The sequence below is a fragment of the Piliocolobus tephrosceles genome, chromosome 3 (genome assembly GCF_002776525.5).
Source record: "Piliocolobus tephrosceles isolate RC106 chromosome 3, ASM277652v3, whole genome shotgun sequence".
In the NCBI taxonomy this organism is placed as follows: Eukaryota; Metazoa; Chordata; class Mammalia; order Primates; family Cercopithecidae; genus Piliocolobus; species Piliocolobus tephrosceles.
This window is the reverse complement of record NC_045436.1, coordinates 77,823,183-77,845,838: the sequence shown is the minus strand read 5'-3', so window position 1 is coordinate 77,845,838 and position 22,656 is coordinate 77,823,183. Positions and strand designations below refer to the sequence as shown.

Below are 22,656 nucleotides of genomic sequence, written 5' to 3'. Positions count from 1 at the left end.
CAGGTGATTTGAGAGATCAAGTGCGTGGATTGACCTTTTAACTTGGGATTTGTATGTTGGCATGCTTCCAGGGTCTTGCGTTACTTGCCCCCTGATTCTTTCCTTGGGGAATGTTCACATGCTCAGTGGCCTGCTAGCACTTGACAGGGGCCACGTGTGCAGTGTGTTTACTGGAGTTGAGTTGTACACATGCTCACTTGAGGTATTTTTACCTTTCCAGTTGAATGCCCCTAGAGGGTCATATACCAGTTAAACATAGCCATTTTGCCTTTTAGTGCGCATAGGCGAGCCCATTTGCCCAATTCCTGAGGTGTTATCTGGAAGCTGCTGATCACCAGCTTCAGGATTTTTCTATTGGGAGACTGCCTTTCCCTGGTGCAAGCTGCAATCATTTATTATTTTAGAGAGACTGTTAATAACTGCCTGACCATCACATGATGGTCGTCTGACATTCTTGGTTGGGGGGGCCCTCTCCTACCCTGCTCATGTCAGACTGTCTGCCTGCTATAACAACCTGACACATTGTTAAACTATATGTTATGAGAATTGTAGTAAATACCATTAGTTTAAAAATATGTTTCAAAATATTCTTAAATGATTTCTCAACTTAGAATGTTTTAGGTCAAGAGAAGAGGATTCCTATAAAAAAAAAAAGCTACTGTTGTGTTACGCTTTGTTGTTTTAGTTTCTGGTGAAACAGTGTGCTTAAACTTTTTATGGTTCATGCTTAATTTTGACATTTATTGTAGTGGGTATAAAGAAAAGATGATTATTTCTCATGTCACAAATAATTTCTCTGTCATTAAAAGATTGATCCTGTGTTTAAGCATTAGCAATAAAATGAACTAGGGTAGTGTTTAATTTATTGTAAAGTATTTCTAACTGTGTAAAGGTTACATTAATCTGAAGTTATCTAATGACTGTTGGTGATGTTTGCATTTTTTCAATCTGTTTAATTTTTAATAGGTCTTTCTATTTCCCAAATAATGTTATCCCCTCTGTCTTTTTTAAATGATGAGGAGCTAATTTTCATTTTTCTTAAGGTTTTAGGTTACTGGGTGTACTGCCAAGAGCAAAACTGTTCTTACTGGTTGAGAATATGCTAATGTTAGAGGTACTTCTCTGGGAACCCTAGCTAACTCAGGAGTGGGAAGGGAACCAACAGTGACAACTTAGCCTGGGATTTATCCAAGAGCCCTTTAGCGTTTACCAGTGGAACCCCCTTACTGAGGCTATTCTTGCTTTAGATTTAGACTTAGGTAAAGCCAAGCATTGTTTCATGACTTACTTAAACTATGTTTCATTCTCACTTTTTAAAACTTTTTATTTTTTAGGATGTTTCCAATGCAACTTTGAAATACAAAGGTATACATTTTGGCAACTCTTCAGGAAGACAGGAGTTACCTAAAAAGTCAGGTCCTGGTCCAGGAGAGTATGATATAGTTCAGTAAGTAAAAAAATATAGTATACCTTTAATGTAGCTCTTGACTAGAAAAGTATTCTAATAATTCAGACTAGGCTATGCTGTAAAGGAAGGAAAATTAGTATGAAAAACTCCAAGAAGTATTATATTTTGGCATAACATATATGAAAGTTATTTCTTTTTTTAAATTATACTTTAAGTTCTGGGATACATGTGCAGAACATGCAGGTTTGTTACACAGGTATACACGTGCCATAGTGTTTTGCTGCACCTGTCAACCCATCATCTACGTTAGGTATTTCTCCTAGTGCTATCCCTCCCTATTCCCCCATCCCCCCAAGTTATTGTTTTTTTATAAGCCAAATCTTGTGCTATCTACTATATATGTATAAACTCATTTAATCTTCACAGCAAGCTTTGCATAGTTAATATTGTTATATCTATTTTATCAGTAAAAAATCCAAGGGTTAGAGGGGATAAATAATATATTCAAGATCATGCAACTATTAAATGGCAGAGCTAAAGTTAAATTAAAGCCTGTTTGATTACACAGCCCATGTATCCATGTACTAAAATATACTGTCCTTAATTATAAAGTAGATAAAAGATGAGAGAAAATGTAAAAGAAGGTGACCCAGAATTCTCCGTTTTATCCCTGGCTCTCATCTTCATTCCTCTGACTACATGATGGATTTAGACGGCATTCTCAGTCAGTGTAAGTCAGAGAATATTAATGAAGAAATACATTTCTGGCAAAATAACTCTATTTTCTCCTACTCCTACAGTGAGGTTTTAGACACAAGTTCATGGAAGGCAAAATTGAGTATCAAATACCATGTTGTCCTCAGAATCTACTACCTTTTCTTATAATTAATTTTTTAAGAGTCCAGCTTATCTGCCTGAGTCTTTCTCTTTCATAGCTTTTTTTTTTTTTCTCCCAAAAAGCCCCGGAGTGATTACATACTCAATTAATTTGCTAGACAGATCAGACATATCTGTATACTAGCAGTGGATATATTTTAGGATCTTGCTTGGACTCCCCTGCTACTGTTCATTCACTGAGTAAATGTTGTTTGAATTATTGCTATGTACCAGTTCTGAACTTAATAACTGAGAATAACAAGAATAAAACATGGCCCTTGTTTATGGGCATTTATACTCTAATCCATTATCCTGTTCACTTTTCACTCCCTTAATATGGAGTATACCTTTGTATTTTTATTCTTTCAGTAGTTACGCTAGAACCTTAACATGCATATTTAGCTTAATTAAGTCTTTACTTATTATTATTATTATTACAAACAAGACCAGGTCTTTAGAATACTCTAACACATATCATGGTCTTCTTGATATATGCTTTTGCTCTTCTGTATTTTAAACCTAATCTTTTCTTCTGCCAGATTGGCTGGTTTGTGCTCATGCTCTCTCTCTCACCCTCTCTCTTTCCCTTCTTCTCAGTTTTATTGAGGTTTAAATAACATAAATCAAAATTCATCTTTTAAAATGTGTATCATTCTGTGATGATTGTTTTCCATCCATTTCACTATACTTTGACTGAGTACCCCAGGCATAACTGGGACTCTAAGTAGTGTTAACTGATTCTGCTTGGTGGTTTTTCCTACCAGTTTGTTTTCTTCCCTAACCTAGTCCCATTCTCATTCTCCCCCCATTTGTTGTGCTGTTGCTTTATTTGATCTTTGTTATTTCTCCTGTTATTCCTCTTCTTTCATTTGTGTTTTAACTTTTACCTGAAGATATGTGTTAATAAAGATTGCATTCCTGACTGCTTCAGTTATTTCACCATTTTTGTAATTTGTTTGCTCTTTGAGTTAGCTGCTTTCACTGTATCTTTTACTTGTAGTTGTCTTAGTTCCTTCTGGCAGTTGACGTTTTCTATTTGTTTTTTTCTGTCTTGCACTTTTTGTTTTATTTAGTGAGTCAGAATTATTCTGGGAGGCTTGATTCAGTATAAAAGTGGAGATATTTGGTTACTCTAAATGAAAGATAAGCGTATAGGTCTCTTTTTGGTAAAGATACAGACCTAAATGATATGTGATATTTCTGCTATTCCATATATAAATTTCTTATCCATAAACCTTTTTGAGGTTTGAAAGCAAGTTTATTTGTTGAGATTTTAGCAAATAACAATCAGTGAGGAAGTGAGCCTTTAGCAGTGAGCGGGGATGGTAAATGCATATTAAATCATAGCACTGCTAAACAAAGAAAGTAATACCAATTACATAACTCTGTATTATATATTTTTTAATCTACATATGTTTAGTATAGTTTGTTGTAAATATTGGGTATCAGGTTTTTTTTTGAAATTCTCTTTAAGAAATAGAAAAAAGAGTAGTGTGGTCTGTATTGCCTGTTTAAATGTGATTTTTGTAATAATAATAGCTAACAGTCATTGTGTGCTTATTATGAGCCGTGTATGGCATTAACCACCTTATATATATTATCTACTTTAATCAATGCAACCTTGAGAATTGGCTATTACTATTTCCAATTACCAGATTCCAATCACTAAATTCATTAAGTGATGAATCTGAAGCTTAGAGAAGTTAGTTTGCATAAAGTTATATAACCAGTAGGTAGCAGTAGGTAGCAATGCTGGGGTCTTATCAGGCTGTCTGACTTCAAAGCTGGGGCTCTTACTCACTGCTTATTTAGTTTCTGATTCTTTCTTGAGGTTGTCTGAATTTCAATGAAAAGAAACTTCCTTTTTGTTTACAATGATCTTTATGCCCTTTTCTGATTATTGTATGATATAAATACCATAGGGCTATTTTCCTCTTATTTTGGTAATGTAGAAATACCAAGGATTTTTGAATTTTAGACTTTTAATGGTACATAAAATACACAGGAAACTTTTTTTAGCGTTAGCTCTTTTTTCAATTCACGATGTAAATACCAGATCTTATTTTCTTTTTGTGGTAATTATTCAGATAGGTTTATAATAATGTTCTGAATTGGAAAAAATCATAACCAACAAAACAAATACATTTTACAAAAGTTTGAATATGTTGATCTAATACACCTAGATAATCTTATTATTCCATACTTTAATTCCAGCACATGTTGCTGTAGAAAGAACTTATTTGCTTACATAAATATTTATAGGTTTAAAATTGAGAATTCTTAATTTCTATTTGAATTTTCTAAAGGAAAAAGACATCATATTATGAAAATGTTAACATCCAGAGAGATCAGCAACAAAATTATTGCTCATTTGTCCCTCGACTATATGAAATAATAGTATTGCAGGAGAAAAAAAAGGTAAGTTGAAAAGTGGCTATTGCATATATTTTCCCAATTTTAAGATCATTGAATCCTGTTATCACAAGGTTACTGTACTCTTCGATCTAATGTACCTGATAGCTAATTGCCATTCAATGAATATTGTAGAAGGAACTACTTATTATCTCTGTCAAGTGGTTGCTGTCTCTGCTTGAAAACCTTCTTGCAAAGAACTCATGACTCCTAAGTTGATTTTTAAAATTATTTAAATGCAAGAAAAATTAAACAAAGGGTAGAACACAAAAATCCCCGTGAATTTTCAAAAGCCAAATTTTACAATCCCTACAGTATTAACATTTACTACCAGTTTTTTTTTTTCTGACCCAGTCAGATATAAGAGGCCTTTAACTGGATCCAAGCCTGTTAATTATAGGATCAAACCCATCCTGGACCCAGTTCCATTTGTGCTACAACTTCCAAACTCAATTTGGAAGATAAACTTGCTCAAAGAAACTCAGAGAGCTCAAAACACAAATCCTTGGAGCGCTGAACTTGGAGAGAGAACTTACCACAATCCTCAGCCACTCTGAGGAATCAAGGGAACAAGTGGGTACTTGCAGGGTCCTTGCAGCTACCTTGCTTGTTCACTCAGTGCTCCTGGGGGTCATTAGAAGCTCTACTTTGGACCCCGCTTCTGACACCATCTGTTAAAAGAAACACTTTAGCCCAATTTAAAGGAGTGTGATTGAGCAATGAATGATTTGTGAATTGGGCAGTTCCCAGAATCACAGTAAATTCAGAGAGACTCCAGGGATAATAAATTCATAGACAAAAAAAGGGAAATGACATACAGAAATTGAAAGTGAGATACAGAAACAACTGGATTGGTTATAGCTTGACATTTGTGTTATTTGAACACAGTTTGAACACCCAGCAGTGTATGAGTGGTTGAAGTAAGGCTGCTGGGATTGGCCAAGACTCAGCCATTGTTACAGGTGCAAACTACTAAGTTAGGTTTTCATTCTTGTCTACCTATTAAGTTAGGTTGCAGTTTGTCCACAAGGACTCAAGTACAGAAGTACAGAGTCCTTCTTGGGCCACATTTAATTTGCCTTAACAATGGTAATACTAGATATCTTGGGGTGTTAGGGAAGTAGGTTGGGAAAGATGTGAATGTTCTAAAGAGCTGAAGATTTGATTGCTTCTTACTGTGTTCCTTTCTAGTGAGATCTCATATACAGTTTAAATTTGACCTTACATAAGGGTAATTTACCTCTAATTACATATATGCTTTGAAATACACAATTAGAAAAATGTGAGCCTACGCAGAGTCTTGTTTATCTATTATTAAATGTAATGTGACTGTTTCTTTTGAAAATCAACTCTGTGAAAACAAGTCTGATAAAATAAGAATTTTGAAGTATCAAAGAGAATTTATAATTAAAGCAGAAACGTGAAAGTATTGTTATTTTTGCATGTTTAGTATAATATCAAATAAATGCTTTGCTTAAAATTGAAGATTTGTTCAATGACTTTTTCTATCACAGTATCTTAAAACTAGAGAAAATTGGAAGAATCACTTTTTATTTCTTTACCTTATACATAGTATAGAGAATAAGGAATTAAATTGAATGATCTGGTTGAAATATAGGGGCTTTATTGTATGTAGCATTTTCTCAGTGCTTTATTGTCATAGCAAATATTTGTTCCTAAAGTGTAAAAAATTTTAATTTAAGTTTTCAGGCAATGAGGGAAGATGGACCCTTATTCATTCCCTAAATTCCAAATTTTTTGGCTTATATAATTCTAAATGGTAGTTTCCCATGATTATTTTGACATGGAACCATTAAATTTTCATTGTTTTGTTATATACACAACTAAATGCTGACACTGATTGTGCATGTGTGCATGTGTGTGTATAGGCAAGCAAGTAGGAAAAGGCAGGGACAACTTAAAAGTGCATGAATTTGGATGACTGTGTCACTAGCAGAGGTGGTCATCACAGAAGCTACTCATTATGATGAGCAGATATGAGTTCAGCTTTAGACAATTGAATTTGGATAAAAATTACCAACACAGTAGAAATTTGAAAATAGAATTTGTAATACAAATTATAGGTAGAGATACTGATTCAGCAGTCATACTCATGAAGGTGATAATTGAAGTGATGAAGTTGCTACAGAAGAGAATACAGAGATGAGAAGAAAATTAAGAACAGATCCTGGGAACACAGATTTTTGGGAGTGAGGCATGATAGAAGAGCTAGAGGAGAGATAATTAGTGAAGTAGGAAGTGAGTTAGGGAATGTAGATACCAAGGATAGAGATTTTATTTTTATTTATTTAATTTTTTTAAGATGGTGTTTTGCTTTTGTTGCCCAGGCTGGAGTGTAATGGTACGATCTCGGCTCACTGCAACCTCCGCCTCCCGGGTTCAAGCGATTCTGCTGCCTTAGCCTCCTGAGTAGCTGGGATTACATGCGTGTACCACCATGCCTGGCTAATTTTGTATTTTTAGTAGAGTCAGGGTTTCTCCATGTTGGTCAGGCTGGTCAAACTCCTGACCTCAGGTGATCCACCCGCCTCAGCCTCCCAAAGGCTAGGATTACAGGTGTGCGTCACCACTCCCGGCCCTGAAATACTTTTATAGAAAGATAGTCATGATAAATTAGTAAATAAAAAGCAAATGCATAATATGATTTTTATTACTATTAATAAATATATATACATTTAGTCATAGTAAAATATTTATATTGTTTAACTCAAAGTGGTGAGTTATGGGTGACTTTTATTTATCTTTTCTGCTTAGTTGAATTTTCTATTGTTTTATAATGAACATGTTATTTAAAAAATAATGAAATTGCAATAACTGTTTAAAATAAGAGATAATGGAGGGGAATGCAGGACAAGAGCAAGGCTTTGTATTTAGTTAATAAAAGGTATTGAGAGAGTAAGTATTTTAATTATTGTGAGTACTGAGAGAACAGTTTTGGTAGCAGGTAAGTTAGGTTCCATGGAATAAGGGAAATGGGGCCAGGCAATAGAAACATTGAATATATAATATATATAATTATTTGTTATATATTATATTACACATTAATATATTACATGATATATTTCATATTAATATACATTGTTATATTGTTATATGTTATATTAATATTAATATATATTATATTACAATATTATATATAATATTCAATGCCTCTACCACCTTCTACCACCAGAACTTTGATGGTAAAGGGAAGAAGAAAAATCAGATGGTCGATTGAAAAGATAACAGAATGAGAGACGTTTTAATTTTGAGGGGAGCATATTGTTAGAATAGCTGAAGGATCCAGTGGGAATAGAAGAGCTACAGAAATGCATAGATGAGATAATTAATAGAGTAAGATTCAGGGACACAAGGTATAAACAGCTAGTTTATATTAAAGAGGAACAGAAATACCTCATTTTTATGAAAAGGAAGAAAGAATGGATGATGAAATAGATCAGGGATTAGAAAGCTTTTTCTGTAAAGGGGCAGGTATTAAATATTTAGAATTCATGGGCCATATAATCTCTTTCACAACTACTCAACTGCTGTTGTAACACAAAAGGAGCCGTGGACAATATATGGATGAATAGTATTCCAGTAAAACTTTCATTTACAAAAGCAGACAGTAGCTGAATGTGGGTTACAGGCCATAGTTTGCAGATCCCTGAAAGACAAATATAGAGGTGTACAGGAGATTGAGTAATTTTATTTCGATGAACTATGTTGTTTTGGTGATGTATTCAATGAAGTCCTCTTCAGAGGTGAGGGAGGTAGGTGTTCAGTAATTGAGAAGAATGGAATGTATATCATAATGAATCATAAGGAATGTGACAAATAGTTAAGATAAATAAAATAGTTGCAGGTGGAAGAAAAAGGTCCCGTTTTATAGTGGTTAGCACAGGCTCATTATTGACAATAAGAGTGCAAGTGTAGAAACCCGTATTGTATGGCTAAGCATTGCCAGAGGTTGGAGCTATAAATATGGTTAAGTGGCAAGGGTTTGAGAGAATCAGGGTTTCCGAGGCCAGTATGGCTAATCTTGGAATCCAGGCTAAGTGGGGGGATAGAAAAATCATAAAGGGATTCATGGCTTGTAAGAACAGGGAAGAACTGAGAATTGAGAGATAAAAATGAGAGTCAACAGAAGGTAGGTAGGAGAGAAGGGAGCACAAGAGGTGAAAGGATAGGAGATTATGGTCACTAAGGGTAAATGTTAGAGTTCAATGTCATAGAGAAGAAATTGTTGCTAGTGGCCACAAAATCTTGAATGTTTTCTGTCTACAGGTAGCTGAATTGGAGACTAAATTTGTGATCAGGTGATAAGGGAACTGTAAAAAATTTTTTTTAGTTCTGTTTAGAAAGCTCTCGCAGGAATTGCTACTCTGCTGCTCTTGCATTGTACTGGGCTATGTTTAAGTTGGGGTGATTCTCATGACTTGCCACATTTCTGGCTGCTACCTAGAAAATGAGGCTCAAGCTGTTTTGTTTTTTTCTCAGAATCACAAGCCTATTTTGGATAGATCACTCCTTCACACCTCTCAACTTAGCACTTATCCTTGTGATGGGCAAGTATAAAACTTAGTGCCCATTCTCAAATTATTATGTTTGAATCTTTTGCTTTTCTTCCAACCCCCTTACTCACAGGATCTTTCTCTAGGCAAGGAGAGAAAATGCATGGGAAAAATGTCTCTCTCATGGTGCTTTCTTCTTTTGCTTTAATATTTGATCCCTAACTTTTTATGATTTCTGGAAATTGTCTGTTATTCTGTATATCTTTCATAGTCTTAGCTGCCAAATGCAGCTGAATAGAAATGAGGATATGGGGAGGGATTTCAATGGTAAAGTGCTGCAGAATTTTCAATAGCTGCTATGAACAAAGAAAAAATCTGGTAGGCCAGCTGGAGAAATGTCTTAATGTGGGGTCTCAGGGGTGGGAAAAGGGGCAAGAAGAAAGAACCAGGTTTAAAGGTCCAAGGGAAACAACACTTTGGAGTACCTCTCCTGCACATTAAGAGCAGCTGAAGGAGGTGGGGTGCAGTGGCTCACGACTGTAATCCCAGCACTTTGGGAGGCCAAGGTGGGCAGATTGCTTGAGGTCATGAGTTCGAGACCAGCCTGGCCAATATGGTGAAACCTCATCTCTACTAAAAATACAAAAATTAGCTCAGCATGTCGGCATGTGCCTGTAATCGCAGATACTCGGGAGGCTGAGGTTCGAGAATCACTTGAACCTGGGAGGTGGAGGTTGTAGTGAGCCAAGATTTTCTCCATTACACTCCAGCCTGGGCGACAGAGCGAGGCTCTGTCTCAAAAAAAAAAAAAAGAAAAAAAAGATATAACTTGGGAAGGTTGGTAAATTTGGTGTGTGATAGGCTTAATAGCTTCACTCCATTTCTTGGCTCTTTAAGTTCAGCAGATGCACCCTTACGATAGATGGTACATAAACATGAGTTATAGGTCCTTGAAATTGTCTTGGAATGCTCTTTGCTTATATTGAACCCATTCCTCTTTCTCTTGTTTCTCAAGATTTCAGATTTCCAGGTTGTATTGGCCCTTATAATGCTTAATGGTGTTTTTTTCTGAACTTATGATTAATTTGAATAATAATATTTCTTGTACATGGAATTTTTTTGATATATTTATCTTACATCCTCAATTAAACCGTAGTTCTTAGAGGACAATTATCTTACATTCTGTTTTTAAAACATATAGTGAAGTGAGGTACGTATGTTTAGTAATGCTTTCTGAATGAATTAACTACAGATCTGAAAAATAGGCAGTTTTGTGTAAAATTTTGAATGTAGAGAAATAATTCTTGTTTTTTCCTCTCTTTGTACTTATCCCATTGCCTAAGCAGTATAAATTTTAAAGTAGTAAGATAATTTAGAAAGTGCTATGGTATCTTCATTTTTTTGTATATGTTTTTAATTTGAAATTTTTGTGGGTACATTGGTAGATATATTTATAGATTCATGAGCTATTTTGGTATAGGCATGCAGTGTGTAGTAATCACATCATGGAAAATTGGGTATCCATCTCATTAAGCGTTTATCCTTGGTGTTATAAACAATCCAATTATACTCTGTTATTTTAAAATGTACAGGCCAGTTGTTATTGACTATAGTCCCCTTGTTGTGCTATTACATACTAGGTATGTAAAAATATTTAAAAAAAAATTTTAGAATTTATTTTTAAATTTTGCAGGTACATAGTAGGTATATATATATTTTTATGGGGTACCTGAGATGTTTTGATACAAGCGTGCAATGTGAAATAAGCACATCTCAGAGATGGGTTATCCATCCCTTAAGCACTTATCCTTTGAGTTACACAATCAAATTATATTCTTTTTATTTTTTATTTTTTTTTGAGACAGAGTCTCACTCCGTCACCTAGGCTTGATGGAGTGCAGTGGCACGATCTCGGTTCGCTGTAAGCTCTGCCTGCCTGTTCACGCCATTCTCCTGCCTCAGCCTCCTGAGTAGCTGGGACTACAGGCACCTGCCACCACACCTGTCTAATTTTTTTGTATTTTTAGTAGAGATGGGGTTTCACTGTGTTAACCAGGATAGTATCAATCTCCTGACCTCGTGATCCGCCTGTCTCGGCCTCCCACAGTGCTGGGATTACAGTCGTGAGCCACCGCGCCTGGTCCTCAAATTATATTCTTTAAGTTATTTTGAAATGTACAATTAAGTTATTATTAACTCTAATCACCCTATTGTGCTATCAAATAGTAGGTCTTATTCATTCTTTCTATTTATTTTTTGTACCCAGTAACCATTCCCACCTGCCCATGAGCCTCATCCCCTGGCCATCCCAGCATCTGGTAATCATCCTTCTATGATCTATCTATAAGAGTTCAGTTGCTTTAATTTTTAGATCTCACAAATAAGTGAGAACGTGTGATGTTTGTCTTTCTGTGCCTGGCTTGTCTAAGTTAACATAATGACCTCCACTTCCATCCATGTTGTTGCAAATGACAGAATCTCATTCTTTTGCATAGCTAAATAGTTCTCTATTGTGAATATTTTCTTTATCCATTCATCTATTGATGAATATTTAAACTGCTCCCAAATGTTGGCTACTATCAAGAGTGCTGCCATAAACATGGGAGTGCATGTATCTCTTTGGTATATTGTTTTCATTTGTTTTGCCTATATACATAGCAGTGGGATTGCTAGTTTATATGGTAGTTCTATTTTCAGTTTTTTTTTTTTTTTGAGGAACCTCTAAACTCTTCTTCATAGTGGTTATACTAATTTACATTCCCACCATCCGTGTACATGGGTTTCCTTTTCTCTACATCGCCACCAGCATTTGTTATTGCCTGACTTTTAGATAAAAGGCATTTTGACTAGGATGAGATCATATCTCACTGTAGTTTTGATTTGGATTTTTCTGATGATCAATGATGTTGATCACCTTTTCGTATGTTGTTGCCATTTGTATTTCTTCTTTTGGGAACTATCTATTGAAATCTTGCGCCCATTTTTAAATTGGATTATTAGCTTTTTTCCCTATAGGGTTGTTTGGGCTCCTTATATGTTCTCATTATGGATCCCTTGTCAGATGGATAGTTTGCAAACATTTTCTCCCATTCTGTGGGCTGTCTCTTCACTTTGATGATTGTTTCCTTTGCTGTGCAGAAATCTTTTTAACTTGATGTGATACTATTTGTACATTTTTGCTTTGGTTACCTGTGCTTGTGGGGTATTATTCAGGAAATCTTTGTCCAGTCCAATGTCCTGGAGAGTTTCTCCAGTGTTTTCTTTTAGTAATTTCATACTTTGGAGTCATAGATTTAAGTCTTAATCCATTTTGATTTGATTTTTGTATAAAGCAAGAGAGAGAGGTCTAGTTTCATCCTTCTGGATATGGATATCCAGTTTTCCCAGCACTACTTATTGAAGAGACTGCTTTTTCCCCAATGTATGTTCTTAGCACCTTAGTCAAAAGTGAGTTCACTGTAGGTGTGTGGGTTTTTTTCTGGGTTCTCTATTCTGTTTCCTTAGACTACATGTCTGTTTTTATGCCAGCACCATGGCATTTTGGTTACTGTAACTCTGTAATATTGACGTTAGGTAATGTGATTCTTCCAGTTTTGTTCTTTTTGCTTAGGATAGCTTTAGTTATTTGGGTCTTTTGTGATTCCATATAAATTTTAGGGTTTTTTTTTGTCTGTTTGTTTCTGTGAAGAATGTCATTGGTATCTTCATAGGGATTGCATTGGATCTGTAGATTGCTTTGGGTATCATGGGCATTTTAACAGTATTCTTCCAATCCACGAACAGGGAATATCTTGCCATCTTTTGGTGTCTACTTCAATTTCTTTCATCAGTGTTTTGTAGCTTTCATTGCAGAGGTCTTTCACTTCTTTGGTAAGTTAATTCTTAGGTATTCAATTTTATTTGTGCCTATTGTAAATGGGATTACTTTTTTTGATTTTTTTTTTCAGATTGTTCACTGTTGGCATATAGAAACGCTACTAATTTTTATATGTTGATTTTGTATCCTGCAACTTTACTGAATTTATCAGTTCAAATAATTTTTTTGTGGAGTCTTTAGGTTTTCCAAAATATAAGATCATATCGTCTACAAACAAGGATAGTTTGACTTCTTCCTTTCCAATTTGGATGCCTTTTATTTCTTTCTCTTGTCTGATTTCTGTAGCTAAGACTTCTGGTACTATGTTGAGTAACAGTGGTGAAAGTGGACTTCCTTGTCATGTTCCATGTCTTAGAGGAAAGACTTCCAGTTTTTCCTATTCAGTATGATATTGACTGAGGGTCTGTCATATATGGCTTTTACTATGTTGAGTTATGTTTTTATCAGGAAAGTATGTTGAACTTTATCAAATGTTTTTTCAGCATCAATTGAAATGACCATATAGATTTTGTCTTTCATTCTGTTGCTATGAGGTATCACATGGGTTGATTTGCATGTGTTGACCCGTTCTTGCATCCCTAGGATAAATCCCACTTGATTATGATGAATGATCTTTTAAATATATTATTGAATATGGTTTGATAGTATTTGTTGAGGATTTTTGCATCTATGTTCATCAGGGATATTGACCATCAGGGATAGTTTTGTGTTTTTGATATGTCCTTGTCTGATTTTGGTATCAGGGTAATACTGGCTTCATAGAATGAATTTGGAAGTAATCTCTTCTTTTCTATTTTTTGGAATAGTTTGAGTAGGATTGATATTAGTTCTTCTTTTAATGTTTGGTAGAATTCAGCAAAGCCATCAGGTCCCACACTTTTCTTTACTGAGATACTTTTTATTATGGCTTTGATCTTGTTACTTGTTATTTTTCTGTTCAGGTTTTGGATTTCTTCATGGGTCAACTTTGGTAGGTTGTATGTGTCTAGAAATTTATTCATTTTTTCCAGATTTTGCAATTTATTGGCATATAGTTGCTCATAGTAGCCACTAATGATCCTTGGAATTTCTGCAAATTCATTCCTTTGAATGATCTTTGAATTTTCTTTTTTACTTCTGATTTTATTTATTTGGATCTTCTCTTTTTCATAGTCTGGCTAAAGGTTTATCAATTTGTTTATCTTTTCAAAAAACCATTTTTCATTTCATTAATATTTTGTATTTTCTTCATTTCAAATTCATTTATTTCTGGTCTTATCTTTATTATTTCTTTTCTTTTACTAATTTTGGGTTTGGTTTGCTCTTGCCATTTTAATTCTTGAAGATGCATCATTAGGTTCTTTATCTGAAATTTTTCTACTTTTTGCTGTAGATGCTTATTGCTATAAACTTTCCTTTTCTTTATGCTTTTGCTGTATCTCATAGGTTTTGGTATGTTGGATTTCCGTTATCATTTGTTTCAAGATTTTTTTTTTTTTTTTTGAGATAGGGTTTCACTCCTGTTACCCAGATTGGAATGTAGTGTCATAATCAAGGCTCACTGTAGCTTTGACTTCCTGGGCTCAGGTGATCCTCCCACCTCAGCTTCCTGAGTAGCTGGGACTACAGGTATGTGCTACCATGCCTGGCTAATTGTTTTTATATTTTTGTAGAGATGAAGTCTCCCCATGTTGCCCAGGCTGGTCTTAAACTTCTGGGCTCAAGCAGTCCTCCCACCTTGGCCTCCCAAAGTGCTGGGATTACAGGTATGAGCCACCCTGCCCAGCCCATTTCAAGATATTTTTAAACTTTCTTCTTAATTTCTTCATTGACCCACTGATCATTGAGGAGCATATTGCTTAATTTCCATGTGTTTGCATAGTTTCCAAAATTCCTCTTGTTATTTATTTCTAGTTTTATTCCATTGTGGTCAGAGAAGACACTTGATATGATTTCTTTTTTTGAATTTTTAAAGACTTTTTGTGGACTAACATATAGTCTGTTCTTGAGAATGATCTATGTGCTGAGGAGAAGAATGTGTATTCTGCACTGAGCGAAATGTTTTGTAAATATCTCTAGGTCCACTTGTTCTATAGTGCAGATTAAGTTTGATGTTTCTTTATGACTTTTCTCTTTGGGAGATCTGTCCAGTGCTGAAAGTGGAGTGTTGAAGTCTCCAGCTGTTATTGTATTGGGGTATGTCTTTTCTTTAGCTCTTATAATATTTGCTTTATATATCTGTGTTCTCCCATGTTGGGTACATATCTATTTATAATCATTTTATCTTTTTGCTAAATTGACCGCTTTGTCATTATATAATAACCTTCTTTGTCTCTTCTTACAGTTTTTGTTTTGGAATCCATGTTGACTGATATAAGTGTAGCTACCTTGCTCTTTTTTGGTTTCCATTGGCATTGTGTGTCTTTTTCCATTCTTTCACTTTCAGTCTCTGTGCATCTTTACAGGTGAAGTGTGTTTCTTGTAGGCAGGATAGCATTGGGTCTTTATAAACATCTGTTCAGCCGCTCTGTGTCTTTCAATTGAAGAGTGTAGTCCATTTCCATTCAATATTATTATTGATAAGTAAGGACTGACATCTGCCATTTTGTTATTTGTTTTCTGTTTTTTTTTTTTTTTTTGTGGTCTTCTCTTCCTTTTTTGCATGCCTTCCTGTCTTCCTTTTAGTGGAGGTGATTTTCTCTGGTGGAATGCTTTAATATTTTGCTTTTATGTTGTATGTTTTTTTATTTGAGGCTACCGTGAGGCTTCAAAATACTATCTTATAACCCATTAGTTTAAACTGATGTAATACTAAGTACATAAGCAAAGAGCATGCAGAAAGAAACTAATAAAAACTCTACACTTTAACTTCATCCTCTGTTTTTTAACTTTTTGTTGTTTTTCCTTATGTCCTATTGTACTGCCTATGTCTTGTAGTTATTATTTTTGATTGGTTCATCATTTGATTCTTGACTAATCAAGAATAAGCTTACTTTGGCCGGGCACGGTGGCTCAAGCCTATAATCCCAGCACTTTGGGAGGCCGAGACGGGCGGATCACGAGGTCAGGAGATCGAGACCATCCTGGCTAAAACGGTGAAACCCCGTCTCTACTAAAAAATACAAAAAAAAAACTAGCCGGGCGAGGTGGCGGGCGCCTGTAGTCCCAGCTACTCTGGAGGCTGAGGCAGGAGAATGGCGTGAACCCGGGAGGCGGAGCTTGCAGTGAGCTGAGATCTGGCCACTGCACTCCAACCCCGGAGACAGAGCGAGACTCCATCTCAAAAAAAAAAAAAAAAAAAAAAAAAAGAATAAGCCTATTTTAACAAGCATAAACAACTATATACTTAGTTAAGTATAACACTGTAATTTAGTGTTTGGGAATTTACCTGATGTTCTATTCTACTGTGGCTAAGCTAGCACTTAATCTATAACATAAAGTCCTTCTTGATCTTCACTCCCTTTTCCACAGGCAGAGGAGCCTCTCCCTGTGCCCACTACCACCACTGGTCCATAGGGGGTTGGGAGGAAGGAGTTCTGCTAGGCCACTGCCAGTGTTCACTTAAAGCCCAAGGGCTCTTCTGTCAGTTTGTGATGAATGCTACCTGGCCTGGGACTTACCCTTCAGGTCAGTGGGCTTCCTTCTGGCCCAAGGCATGTCCAGAAATGCTGTCCAAGAGCCTAGGCCTGGACTCGGGGGCCCCAAAATCCTGCTTGTTGCTCTACTCCACTGTGGTTGAGTTGGTACCTAGGGTGCGAGACAAAGTCCCCTTTGCTTTTCCCTCTGCTTTGTAAAAACAGAATGAGTCTTTCACTGTAGCCACCACAGCTGGGAATGTTCTAGGTTATCGCTGAAGCCCAGCATATTTCAGAACCCAAGGCACATGGCAAACTCCCTAGTTATCACTGCTGATTATTCAGGGCCCAAGGGCTCTTTAGTCAGCAGGCGATGAATCATGCCTTCATTTTAAGACAGCAGGTTCCTTTTGGCCCAGGATGTGTCTAGATATATCATTCAGGAGCTGGGGCCTGGAATGGAGGCTTCACAACTCTGCTCAAAACTCTATCCAGACAAAATCCTCTTTACTCTTCACTCCTCTTAAGCAGAAGGAAGGAGTCATTTTCATTGCTATAAGCTGTACTGCCTGGGATTGTAGGAGGCATGGCACAAGCTCTCCTTTAGCTGCACCAGCTGGTGTCTCCCTAGGTCCTGTGCTATCCTACTTTCCTGGCTCTAAACCCAGTCTACTACGTGAGTTGCCTAGAAATTGCAGTCCTTCTGTCCTAGACTGTCTTTCAAGTTTACCTTTTTAAATTTATAAATTTTCTTTATAAATGTACTTCCTGAGAAACTCTAGTTCCAGCCACTGGGATGGGTGATTCTCCTCTGGCTAGGGCTAGTCCAAATGCTCCTTCACTGCATGGTTGCTGGCTGAGCTCAGCATGGCTTTATTCTCCACTCTGCCCTGTCAGAACTACACCAAGTTCAATGTAAAGTCCCCCAGGTGCTGTGCTTTGCCTTTCCAAAATGCACTGATTCTCTCTCTGTGCTGCATGGCCATAGTCGGTGGATGGGGAAGGAGTGACATCAATGATTCAGTACTGTATCCCCTGCCTTCGTCAATGCCTCTTTTAGCATTATGAAGTCATAACCAGGTACTGTGTTTGCCACCTGGGTTTTGGTGTTTATGATGGTGCTTTTCTTCATGTAGATAGTTGTTAAAATTTTGTGTTCCAGCAGGAGGGATGAATGCTGTAGGCTTCTATTCCATCATCTTTCTCCCTCTCCTATAGTATCTTTGGATTTAAGCATTTTCTGATATTGTAACAAAATATGTAATAATATGAATATAATATTTTAATGAATGTGAGTTTTAAAAATCATAACTGTCCTTGAATTTTCTTGATTTTTACATGTAGTATTGTTTTAATATATCTTTTGAATATTCATAATATTATAATTTACTGACAATTCATTTTAAAAAACGCAGATGTTAACTTTTATGCGACCTGAATAGTTCACTCAGGAATGTCTTGCCTTTGGTAATGAAAATTTTTTTAGTATCTTTCTTAATATTAATAAAGACTTTAAGATACATCTTTACTGTGCAAAAACATTTAGTAATTGTTTCTGTTGAAGTTCTTTAATTTGATAATACAAAATATATGAACTTGCTGTATTAGCTTCGTATTAGTTCAAATAACTGAGTACAGTTTCACTAGGTGGCGCCAATACTTTGGATCTTTATAGACATAGCACCTTATTTATTCACTGATTTCTCAAATTCATTAAAACAAATGCCTAAAAATTGTGTGGCAAGATATGAAAATTTGCCTTGAAGTTCATTTGAGCAAATCCTAAATTGGAAATTTTAGTTCTTTTGGCAGTTCTGCCAAATGAAAATACCTTGGAACTATTTAAAAATATTATTTAAATTCTGGTTGCAAACTAAGTTATTTCTATTCATCTATATAAATTTATCAAAATTATTAGACTTTTAAAAGTTATATTAAAAGATGCTATTTATAAACTAGGTTATTCTCTTGGTTAGTATAAGTTTACATAAAATAATTTACTAATATTATAGATCTTAAATAGAAAGTTTTAGTTTCAAATAAGTAAAATTATGCTAAACAGGTTAATAATAAGGACATGAAAGGCAGAAATAATTTAAAACTTTTTGTGTTTTTTTCTTTAATGAGTGGATTATTCCATTATTTTTGATGCAAACATTTTTACTTTCTCCCTTATCATTGCTAGGCTTTAATATTTATTAAATTATCTGGTTACTTGGTTTTATAACAGGCACTTGGCAATTTATTACCGTTAGTAATATGTGGTAGTGGCCTTGGTTTTGAGGGTGAACAGAGACTTAAGAAGACTTGCACCTAATTAAACATGCTTTTTCCCCCAAACCTAAATTAGTTGTTCATGTTATAGTTACTGTATCTCAAATACTGATTGCTCACTTTTCCCATTTTCTAAGGAAAGTTTTTCAATTTTTAAATTATGAGTTTTAAAGGGGTGAAAAAAGTATCAATAAAGATGGAAGGAAAGGATTGAATTATTAAAAGATAAATGAACAAAATTGTATGTGAGAGAATGAGTGAAGAAGAGATTGAAAGTATTTAGTTATTGCTTAAACAATGATTCAGTATCTTTTGAGAGAGCACCTTATGTCTTCAAGTCTTATTGTAAAATAGTTTGTACTACATTGAGTGAGTTTTATGTACCGAAGTCATAGTCATTCATGGTAAAATTTTAAGATCTGTATAAAATAAATAAAGCCTTTTGTGTTTATTTATGGTTTAGTAGTAAAGAATTCAGATTTTGGAATCACACTGCATTCAACTTCTTGCTCCATCACATACTAGGTGTGTGATATTTTGCTCTTCTAAGCTTCAATATTCTTCCTTTTAAGTCTCTAAAATATGAATAATAATACTCTACAAAAAGGTTACTGTGAGAACTCAATGACGTCTGAATATATATGTATATACACACAATGCTTAACACAGTGTCTGGCATTTAATATTCAGTAAATGATATATATTATTACTCATTTAATGAACAATTAATCGAACACTTTTTATATGCTGTGGATAGAAAGACGATGAATAGGGCGAAGCTTCTTGAATCAAGGAGTTCACATTCCTTAATGGAAGATACAAATACTTAAACAATTATACAATAAGATACAAATAAAGTGAATGAGACTTAAAAGGAGAAAGGCATTGATTTTGCTTGGGGATTGATAGAAATCAGGAAAGGATTCTGAAGTGTGTTTGAGTTATATTTTGAAGGACAAGTAGCTGTTTGTCAGATGGAGTACAACATTCCAGGCAATGAGGATTTGTAAATCCATGAAGGTGTGATAAAGCAACTTGTATTTGTATCTATAGGAGATTATGAGCCAGTAAACATTTTAAGCAGTTGATTCATGAACAGATTTGTAATCTCAGAAAGTTAGAACAGGTAATTGTAAGGCAAATGGATGGGATCGAGAGTAGAGAGAGAGAGGGAAATCATGAGGTAATGCATAGTGGTTCACATAGTGAATGCCTGTATTAAAATACTTAAATGAGACTGAAAATGAGGGGAAAGTGACAAATACTTAGGTGTTAACATTGATTTTATCTAGTGATTAATTTGATATGGGAGGATGAATGAGAAAGGAGTATTGATGATGACTGTTAGATTTTTTGCTTAGAATACCAGGTGAATGATGATATGGAGATTTGGATAGAGAGAGAATATAAGAAGCATGTGACATTTTGTATGCATGTGTATGTATGTGTGTGTGTGTAGCACTGGAGAATCAGATTATTTTTAGCATCTATTATATAGGTGTAAGTGTCTTGAAGGCAGTCAGAAAATTTAGAAGGATCTCAACTGGAGATTTAGGAACCAACCTTTGTATTAAATTACACAATCTACAGGGATTAGGGACTTAATTTGGGATATGTAATGGTAAGTGGAGGAAGGGGGATCTAAGAAAGAAAGAAGAGGGATTAAAAGTGACAGGATTAATAGATGACACAAACAAATGGAAACACAACCCATGCTCATGGTTGGGAAGAATCAATATTGTGAAAATAACCATGCTGCCCAAAGTAATCTAGAGATTCAGTGCAACTCCTATCAAAATACCGTCATCATTCTTCACAGAACTATGGTAAACAATTCTGAAATTCATATGGAACAAAAAAAGAGCCTGCATAGCCAAAGCAATTCTAAACAAAAAGAACAAATCTGGAAGCATTGCATTACCAGACTTCAAATTATACTAGGCTATAGGAACCAAAGGAGGTTGAATTTCAAGAGAGTTGTTACTACCTGTTTTATGTATTAATACCTTGGGTTAGTTAATAAAAGCGTGGTGGCGGGCACCTGTGGTCCCAACTGCTTGGGAGGCTGAGGCAGGAGAATGGCATGAACCTGGGAGGCAGAGCTTGCAGTGAGCCAAGATCGCACTACTGCACTCCAGCCTGGGTGACGGAGCGAGACTCCGTCTCAAAAAACAAAACAAAACAAAACAAAACAACAACAACAACAAAACAAAAAACGTGGGATCCAGAAGCATCCAATGAACTTTGCAGAATTTCAAGATCATTGGTTACTTTAGCAAAGCACTGGACTAGGTTGAAGAATGGATGGATGGTAGAGAAGAGAATCCTATGAATACAGACAGCTCACTCTTTCAGGGAGCTTGCCTGAGATGGAAGGCAGAGAATAAGCTCTTGAATGGCTAGAGTTGTTTTTTTTTTCCCCCTAAAGGAGAGATTTTATAGTCCTTATCAGTATAATTTTCTACATGGATTATTTACCTTTTGCTAATTTAGGAATACTGCCAAAATAAAATCTAGGTTTATGATTTTAAATAACTTGATATTAATTAAATTATTATTATTTCAATTCAAGGAGCATTTATTTTTTATTTTTTTCTTATACTTTAAGTTCTAGGGTACATGTGCATAACGTGCAGGTTTGTTACATATGTATACATGTGCCATGTTGGTGTGCTGCACCCATCAACTCGTCAGCACCCATCAATTCATCATTTATATCAGGTATAACTCCCCAATGCAATCCCTCCCCCCTCCCCCCTCCCCATGATAGGCCCCAGTGTGTGATGTTCCCCTTCCCGAGTCCAAGTGAGCTCATTGTTCAGTTCCCACCTATGAGTGAGAACATGCGGTGTTTGGTTTTCTGTTCTTGTGATAGTTTGCTAAGAATGATGGTTTCCAGCTGCATCCATGTCCCTACAAAGGACACAAACTCATCCTTTTTTATAGCTGCATAGTATTCCATGGTGTATATGTGCCACGTTTTCTTAATCCAGTCTGTCACTGATGGACATTTGGGTTGATGCCAAGTCTTTGCTATTGTGAATAGTGCTGCAATAAACATACGTGTGCATGTGTCTTTGTAGTAGCATAATTTATAATCCTTTGGGTATATACCCAGTAGTGGGATGGCTGGGTCATATGGTACATCTAGATCTAGATCCTTGAGGAATCGCCATACTGTTTTCCATAATGGTTGAACTAGTTTACAATCCCACCAACAGTGTAAAAGTGTTCCTATTTCTCCACATCCTCTCCAACACCTGTTGTTTCCTGATTTTTTAATGATTGCCATTCTAACTGGTGTGAGATGGTATCTCATTGTGGTTTTGATTTGCATTTCTCTGATGGCCAGTGATGATGAGCATTTTTTCATGTGTCTGTTGGCTGTATGAATGTCTTCTTTTGAGAAATGTCTGTTCATATCCGTTCCCCACTTTTTGATGGGGTTGTTTGTTTTTTTCTTGTATATTTGTTTGAGTTCTTTGTAGATTCTGGAAATTAGCCCTTTGTCAGATGAGTAGATTGCAAAAATTGTCTCCCATTCTGTAGGTTGCCTGTTCACTCTGATGGTAGTTTCTTTTGCTGTGCAGAAGCTCTTTAGTTTAATTAGATCCCATTTGTCAATTTTGGCTTTTGCTGCCGTTGCTTTTGGTGTTTTAGACATGAAGTCCTTGCCCATGCCTATGTCCTGAATGGTACTACCTAGATTTTCTTCTAGGGTTTTTATGGTATTAGGTCTAA

The 22,656-nt window shown here is 35.6% G+C and overlaps 1 protein-coding gene across 1 annotated transcript in view; it reads left to right on the top strand.

Moving 5' to 3' along the window:
- STPG2 (sperm tail PG-rich repeat containing 2) overlaps window positions 1-22,656 on the top strand; it is a 542,953-nt gene that overhangs the window by 33,376 nt on the left and 486,921 nt on the right. Inside the window, exons 4-5 of the mRNA XM_031935322.1 lie at window positions 1,335-1,447; window positions 4,591-4,702. Of these exons, the coding sequence (XP_031791182.1) occupies window positions 1,335-1,447; window positions 4,591-4,702 (225 nt within the window). The remainder of the gene's footprint in view (window positions 1-1,334; window positions 1,448-4,590; window positions 4,703-22,656) is intronic.